The sequence below is a fragment of the Geospiza fortis genome, unplaced genomic scaffold, assembly GCF_000277835.1.
Source record: "Geospiza fortis unplaced genomic scaffold, GeoFor_1.0 scaffold95, whole genome shotgun sequence".
NCBI lineage: Eukaryota > Metazoa > Chordata > Aves > Passeriformes > Thraupidae > Geospiza > Geospiza fortis.
In genome coordinates, this window is record NW_005054333.1 from 2,010,108 (window position 1) to 2,018,780 (window position 8,673).

At 41.5% G+C, this 8,673-nt stretch overlaps 1 protein-coding gene across 1 annotated transcript in view; it reads left to right on the top strand.

Moving 5' to 3' along the window:
• Positions 1 to 8,673, top strand: part of COLQ (collagen like tail subunit of asymmetric acetylcholinesterase) — a 39,793-nt gene that overhangs the window by 11,413 nt on the left and 19,707 nt on the right. Inside the window, exons 2-6 of the mRNA XM_014307302.2 lie at positions 967 to 1,076; positions 3,018 to 3,113; positions 5,992 to 6,036; positions 6,771 to 6,797; positions 8,197 to 8,268. Coding sequence (XP_014162777.1) covers positions 967 to 1,076; positions 3,018 to 3,113; positions 5,992 to 6,036; positions 6,771 to 6,797; positions 8,197 to 8,268 — 350 coding nt within the window. The remainder of the gene's footprint in view (positions 1 to 966; positions 1,077 to 3,017; positions 3,114 to 5,991; positions 6,037 to 6,770; positions 6,798 to 8,196; positions 8,269 to 8,673) is intronic.

Genomic DNA, 8,673 nt, shown 5'->3' on the forward strand with positions numbered 1-8,673 from the left:
TCAAATCTAGCAATTTCATCAGGTTTGTCTTCCCAGAAACTTAATTTAGAGATTTTCTATTAATACCAGATACTTCATCATAGGCTTTTCTTCTTGGCTCCCTGCCACCCTTCAATTCACAGACACCCATTCCAGCTGCCACTAGCCAGAGGAAGAAACCAACAGGCATAAATAAATATTTGCTATCCCTGGAAAAACCTTTGAGGAAGGTTCTCACTCTGATCAGAGAGGTATTTCCCAAGAAGTAAATAAGATTCAGAGAAAAAAAAATACAGTGTATAAATGCACCATCTTAGTATCTTCCTTTGTGAATTTTGGTCAGAGCATATTTTGATGGACGTTTGCCTCTCAGAAAACCTTAAATACACTGCTGAACACAGCTGAGGTCCTGTCTTACCAGTCAGTCAGTGACAAAGCTGTCAACTAAGTTTGGCTTATTCTTAGGGATGATGCACAAACCAGAAATACAGCAACCTGGTTGCAGCTCCAGAGGAAATACAAGTCAATGTGTTGTGGGACAGCTTTTCACTTCCCACTTAGCACAGAAGTGCCTAAAGTGATTCAGTTCACAGGGAAGGTGATGGCCAACAGCACTGAGTGCTTTCCTGGTGGCAAGTGGGCTGTAACAGGGACCAGAAGATGCTATTTGTAACAGACTTCTGGAACAGAGGGAACAAAAACCAAGAAATGCTTGATTCATTTTCTGATGTGACCAATCTGGAATTTTCGAGATTCTGCCCGTGTCAGAGCCACATTTAGAGCTTAGAACACTCCATAGCCTTTGGCAGAAAAAGAAACTTAGAGACTTAAGGGTCCACCAGGTTTCTTAAATCCCTGCTTGGATTACAGCATTGTAATCACAGCATACAGGATGTAGGACAGCGTTCTGTGAAATGGCAACTTCTCTTGTTCTCTAAGAAATGTTTGTGCTGTTCAAGACCACAGATGAGTGTTTGTATTGAACAGATCTGCCTTGTTTGGAACAGAAGAAGCAGCACTGCAGAGCATGCTGCCTCCTTGGCCCTCCTCCGCCGCCCCTGTTCCCACCACCGTACTTCAGGCACAGCTGGAGCACTGTAAGTGTGGCTTTCACTTCTTTTACATGAGCTTTAATGACAAAGAATGCAGCATCCTCTCGAGCACTGCTTCATGGCGTCACTCAGCAAACCTGTCTGGCTGTGCTGATGTGGCTCTGTGTCTGAGGACAATCACACAGCATCCCCGACTGCGGCTTGAAGTAAATATCAAATGGATCAAGGAATGAAATGAGGCTGGATTTGTTCCTGCAGTTAATTCAATTAACTTTAAATATTTTCCTTACTCTGTATTGAAACCTTCTTAGAGTGAGGCAATCCTGAACCAGAGGAAATGGCAATGCAGTAAACCAGTAAGGACAGAAAAGCAATTTTCCATCCTGCACAATGATTTCTGGGTGTATGTCCTGTTCTGCATCACATTTGCCTTACCTAGCAGGTGAAATGAAGGTCCTGAAATCCTCCTGTGAAATCCATCCCCCAGCATTTCATTTTGCAGAAACACATATGTGTTTGAGATGCTGGCATCAGTTTTCACTCACCCACCTATGCACAAACCTGCCATATGTGATAAATATCCATACACATATGCTGACATAAGCATGTGCAGGATACAATGGGAATATGACAGCAATTTGCCCAAGCACTCTTACTGCGGGTTCTGCTAACTACAACATATCCTCCATCCCAGCATAAAGAATTCTTCTACCTACTCAGTAATTCCTGTTCCCTAAGTTTAATATTCATTTACCATATGCAGACACTGCAATTATTCCTAGTGTTCTAAATAAATGATGATTAAATAGTAAATAATGTAAATAATATCAATAATATCAATAATGTAAATAATAATGCAATAACAAATGTAAATAGTAATGCAAATAAACAATAATGTAAATAATATAAATAGTAAATTATGTAAATCATAATAATAGTAAATAATGATTTGTAAGATGTCAGGCAAGAAGTAACCCAAGAAAAAGTATGGTGTAAAATCCTCCATTGCCTTCTGATTGATCAGGATTGAACTCAGGCTGTTGTTCTCTCCAGCCCTTCCTCATTACCTCCCCTGCCTGTGCCTTGATTTCCACAGAGAGGAGATCCAAAGACAGGATCTCTTTAGGAATGTTGTGTACTCCTGCAGTATGAATGGGACTGGGACCAGGGTCCCTGAGATTCCTTCAAGCAGCTTAGAGAGTAATCTGAGCCTAAAATCACCCTTCACACCATCTCCCCATGAAAACATGATATGAAAATAAGCAGTTACAAGCAGGGCAGGAGCCATGTAAGTTAAACCATGAGCAGTTTGTTCTTTGGAGCCTGTAGTCAGAGCTTTACTGGAGAATGGCCTTTTCTCTAGGAAGCTGAAGATCAGTTGTTTCGGTCCAGTGTTTCTGGCTCAGTGTTCATCTGTATTTCCAGGGGAGGTCACTTTTGTCACAGGACATAAATAAGGCTTTTCACTCATGCAAGCTTGCTGTTGAAGCCAGAAGATCAGGCATTCATTGATCATTTAAGGCACTGGCTCTGATCTGCAGTGAACGGATGCCTGCGAGTCAGTATCTTCTGGAGCGAAGTTCACGCTGCCTGTGCCCTCCCTGGGTGAAGTCTCTATTTTTAGAGCAAAGATGCTATTCCTGGAGAGGAGCTGCTGCTGGCAAAGTGGGACAGAGAGGGCAGGGTCAGTTCTAAGAATAGACATGGGTTCCACACTGGCTCAAAGGGGCAGCCTGGCTGCAATGTGCCTCTGGGAGAGGAAGAGGAGGAAGAGGGGGAAGAGAAGGAAGCATGGGGCAGGAGGCTGTGCTGAAGTGCTAATGTTCAGGCATCCATGAAGATAACCTTGTGACAAGCCCCAGACTTCTCCCAGAGGGAACAAATAAACTCTTTTGAGGCTGTACTGTATGGTGGCTGGAATTTTATGCATTTCTCCAACAGGCTACATGTGGTTGCATGTTCACTCATATGTTTGATGTTTCTTAGAAGCTGGATATGGAAGAGCTGTGTCATGAGCTCCGGATAATACAGGCTTCCTCTCTGCCTGAATTGCACTGCTCTGCAGGGCCTCCTGGCCCCCAGGTGAGTGAGGCATGTGTGATGGAGCCACATCATTCTCTCACTTGCTCCAAAGTCCTTACAAAGCTGTGAAACACATGAAAATGCTTTTTACCACCCAATAAGCATGCCAAGCTCTGGCTAAATTTCATTTTGATATGATTTTGCATAAATCATGTAGGTTTTTTACCCTATGTTCTCATCCCTGCCTTACACACTTCATTCTGTTTCAAGTTCACCCTTAATTTTTGTGGAGTTTTACAGTGGGTAGCACCCATTAAAAACCACAGATGTGTCATCACTTCCTTCAGATGCTTCTTGTCAGTTTTTTCTTTGCTTTAGACTCTCTTCTCTTTTTTTTTTTTTTTTTTTTTTTTTTTTTTTTTTTTTTTTGTGAGGACAAGAGCCTGTGGAGTGGATGCAGAGGGTAAAAAATGGACCGGGATGTTAGCAGAGTATCTGCTAACATCCCGGTTGCCCTGAGAAGGCAAACATCTACAGTAAAATCAGGGACAAGGAGGGGCTTAGCAGGGCACTCGGGTGGGATTCAGGAGGTGCAGGGTCTTCTAGCTTTACCTGCAACATTTCTGCCTCTGACTTGCTAGATAACCTCAGACCAGTCTTTTTGTCCTCACACCTCATTTCCTACAATTTATTCTTTCAGAAATCTTCAGAGGAAGGTCAGAAATCTTAGAATCACATAACAGTTTGAGTTGGAAGGGACCTTTAAAGGTCAGCAAGTACAACCCCCCTACAATGAACAGAGACTACACAACTATACCAGGTTGCTCAGAACCCCATCCAACCTGGCCTTCTTCTGAGGAAATGAGCCACCCCTAGAGGGAAGTTTTTTTATGAACATCTCTGTATTGTCGAGAGGATCCTCTGTTTGCCTTTCCATTCCAGTTCCCTCCAAAGAAAATGGAGAGTTTTCATGGAGAGGCACTTCCAGTTCCTGCTGGGGCACAGGCAGTCCCAATCCATGTGCTGTGCCTGGTGCCTCGGGACAATGATCTTCCTCAAGCCCCCTGGGTGCCAGTTTATTGCCATACAGACCAGACACAGCTCAGGGCCTGTGCTCAGCAAAGCTGTGGCCGAGGCTTTGGCAGCCTGAGAAGGTAACAAGCACCCAAACACTACTTAAAAATATGGACAACACATCAAAGTAAAGGCTCAGTTATGTGGCAAAAAGCTTAGCTTTAATTATTTATAAGTCAGTACTTCAGAGATAATTGGAGAGTCTAGAAATTTCAAGGTGAAAGCCACAAAGTCTTTTTATAGAGTCATAGAATGGTTTGAGTTGGAAGAGATCATCTAGTTCCAACTCCCCATGAACTTTGTCTTTATTGTTTTGCCATTTTGTCTTTGCTGAGATGCAGGGTGGGGAAAATTCATTTAGTTCATGAGGGTGGAAAAGTGTGGTCAGAAGTGGTGCCTGGTGTTTGCCTAGTTCTGTCTTGAAGAAAATCTTCTCTGCATTATGAAACAGCCTTGTAGTGTGATTGGCCATGATCCAGAGTTGCTGTTCATATGAAAAATACACTTGTTATTCCAGTCTTTGCTAGACTGTCTTTTTTAAAAAAAATCCTCTCGGTAGTCTCTCTGACTTACATTGCAAGAAAGTAATTTTAATTCTATTGTTCTACAAAGTCCATTGCTATAAATAATATTAATCTTGCTAACAAATGACCTATGATGCCTCCAAGAACATTTTTAAATAGAGCAGGCTGGCAGGTTTTATCATAACAGCAGACAGTAGGATGGGTATAACATGGCTTTGGAATTTTTAATTACAAATTACAGGACTGTGCCTTGTACAGGGACAATGTTAGAACCAGCAGTCTTTTGGGAAATACTTTTGTGACTATGGTCACCTGCAAAGGAATACTACCATTACAAAGACATCTAGTAATTACTTCTGAATTCTTCTCTAGCTTGCAGGGCTTTCAGATGAGTTGTAAAATCTCATACTGTTGACTCATAGCTGAATTTTAATGAATTTTCATAAGAAGGAGAATTAGATTTGTAATGGTATAAGTTTGAGTGTAATTCCTCCCATGTGTATCCTAAGGTAAAAAGAAATAAACAAGATTAAATTTGGTTCTAACTCTAATAGGGTGCATTGATTTTCACTACTGAAAACCTGAAATGACTCTACTAACTAAAGTAGTTGGAGTAATTTGTGTCTGAAGATAGATTTTGCTCCTATTCATGTGCAATTTGATCACATTTTGGACACTATAAGATGTGCAGGATCCAAACCTGGAGTGAGTGATTTTTACAGTGAATCTGATGCTTCTCTAATGCAGGCCTGTGAGATTCTTTTCCTTAGTCATCTAAAAGATGATCTGCAAACCAAAGCCATCTAGAAACAAATCTGTTTTCTGGTGGTTTTTTCCTGAGGAAGGTGTTCAAGGTCTCCCTGGATTAAGAAGTCTCCAGAAAGGAGAATCAGCCTTGTTTGACAGAGAGAAATTTTTTCAGAATTCAGAAATGGTGCAATCCCAATGTCCATCCCACCCTGCAGAGCCCATCCCGCATGCTTTATGCTACTTCCATTACCACCCCTTGGGCTGACCTCCTTTGCCAGCTGATGTGGTGTCTCCATGTCCTGGTTGCTAATTCTTCAGGACTCTGATAACTTCTGATAACTTTTCATTTGCCCCAGGCTTGTTTTTCTTGCAGGTTCTCCTCATTTATGAGATTCCCCTGCCCTTCCCATTCCCATGTCAGTCCAACTCTCCATCCTGCTGTTCAGCAGCGGCACAGACCTGGGGTTTGGAGCCACATTCAAACACACCCAACACCTCAGGTCGTAGGAGACACATACAGGGTCTAGGGCTGATGGAACACAAACACCTCACTAATGCAGTTTAATAATAGTGTTCATGTTCCTCCCTAGGGTCCACAAGGAATTCCTGGTATAATGGGACTAAAAGGGGAGAAAGTAAGTGTCTGTTGTCATGGAGTTTGATGTGGTTTTGAGGAGCAAAGAAGCAGGGGAGGATGTTCACTTTTTTCTTTGTCTGTTTAGTGAATGGTGGGCCTTATGAATGTTAGGTTTGGCTTTAATTTGAATGTAAAGCTATGAATTGGCTTGAAGCTGTAATTTTAAACTTAGTCTTCCTGTGTTCCTTTTCAGTCTTGAAGTATATTTTATGTCTTCTTTTGTGACCTATGTTTAGGGTGTGCTTTGAGAAAGTATCTCAGGTGCAAAACTCAGCAATTTTACTGGCCCAAAGGCCTTTGAGCTGCCTGTCCCTCCTGGAGAACATCAGGAGAGGAGCTCTCCCATGCAGTGTGAATCGCATGGGACAGCTCAGGTATTAAAGATGGCCTATATGTTATGTTTTCTGTTTTGCAAAGTTTTGTTCCATAATGATACCAAAGACCCTTACAGATGAAGCTGAGCAGCTAATTGTGTGATTTGTTATACAAGGAGTTGCCTGTAGGAAAGACACAGGAAAGACGAAGGAGCTCTAATACAGTAATTCTTCTAATTTTGCCTCTGTAAGCACAGTTTTGAGCACAAAGATATTCACAGTGTTTTGTTTGGTGGTATTTGTTCTTTGGGGGAGGGAGGTGTGGGTTTGCATGTTTGTTTGTTTTTTAATAGAAATGCATTGATGCGTTGACTTGAGAGCCACTGTGCTTCACGTGACAAATTCCTTTCTCTGGCAGGGGGAGATTGGCAGGCCTGGAAGAAAGGTATGAATAAAGGTGCTGTCTCAGAAACCCATCCAATATTTAATAGCAGCTGCCAGAGAGAGGTGCAGACAACAGTTCAATAAAATTCAGCTAATGTTGAAGTTTAGCCTGTTAGTGCTTCTCTCACTGGTATCCAGAGTGGATGATAGGTATCTCTGGCTGCAGGGCTGGAGACCTGCCCAGCTGGCTTGAATTTGACAAATTCCCTGAGTAAAAGCATGGAGAGAAGCCAAAGAGTGGGACATTACCTGAAGTGTTTGTGTGAACAATGGGAAGCAGATTATTGGAGTTATTATAAAAGATGTATCAAAAAAAAAAAAAAAACAAAGCAAAATCAAACTTTTTACTCATCCAAAGTCTAAACAAGGCTCAGCCAGATACCCCTGAAGAAGGAACAACCATTAATGATTACCCTTCCAGAGCTCTGGCACCAGTGCAATATGCTGACTACAATCCTGTGCTTGGGGACATACCAGCTGTGATATATTGTCAAAAATATGTGCCCCTACATGTGATGAAACAGAATATGTTATCTCAGTCACTTAGTACATCCATTTAATGTAATTAACTTTAAAGAAGACAGAAATGCAGGATGAAATCAGAGATATGCAGGGGGTGGTCACTAACTAGGAAAAGAAGTACCCTTCTAATAATATACCATGGATTTTGACACCTTTCTAATAATACACCAAGGATTTTGACACCAGCTACCAATCAGTAATTCAAATAAATATAAAACATATAAACAGAAGAGACAATTTTCTTAATCTATTTTCAAATGTCCTACAGTAAACAAAAATATTATTAATATAAATTAAAGGGTTCAAACCAGCAATGTCTTCGGGAGACTAACACACTAACCTACAAAATGTGCTAAACTTTAAACACAGTACATCAACACTTACTCTTCTGACAAATACAAGTAGATTCTGAAAGAGAAGTCATTCAGGTTGGAAATAAAACTGTACAACTCTTGTTAAAAGCTGTCTGGCCCACAAGAGCTCGCTCTTGGCCCTGAAAGTCATGATGACATTTCTGAGATCATATTGTCAAGGAGTGTAATGCAGTGGAAGAGCATTAATCTGCAGCATTTTAGGAGATATTTAAAAAGTGATTTACAAGCAGCAATTAAAACAGACAAATAACTGTATGTACATATGTAGTTTTTGGTAGTCATATAGTAGTTGATAAAGAGCAATTACAGCTAGCAATGTTCAGAATAAGGACCATAGTAACAGGAATAGTTAGTAGTTAGTTAAAGATTTGGTTCTGCTTTTAACATAAATTGGATTTGTATGGATATGAGTACACACAGGTCTTTTTATCCCCTGTCTGCAGCAGGGAGCTGTGTAGGAGTGGTGTTTCTATGAATCATTGTAATCAGTGTTTTCCGTTCAAGGGCAGACCGGGTCCCCCGGGCGTCCCTGGGATGCCAGGACCAGTAGGATGGCCTGGACCTGTGGGACAGAAGGTAAGACTGAAATCCACATGGAACAAACTGCTCAACATCACCATCTGGACAGAAGGGTTGTCTTGGGAAATCTCTAAACAGCTGCTTGCAGGAGGCTGGGAAGCTGTAGCTTTGCAAGGTCACTCTGTGCTTGTCCCCTTTCTTACACTGCTCTGCGAAGTCTAGGGTTAGGTTACTCCACCTTCAGTCCAGACCCTGTAGCACTTCTTATGTGGATTAAGCTTGTCAAAGGGAAGCTAAAAATTATTACAATAAAGAGTCACTGATGCCTCACAATCACACCAATCAGTGTTTCTAAAGTGCTTGCCATCATTATGACTGTTCTCTATGAGGATCCCTTTACCTGAAGATGTACTGTGAGCTTGTGATCAGAGGGAAAATACCAGGCCTATATCAAGGGAAAGA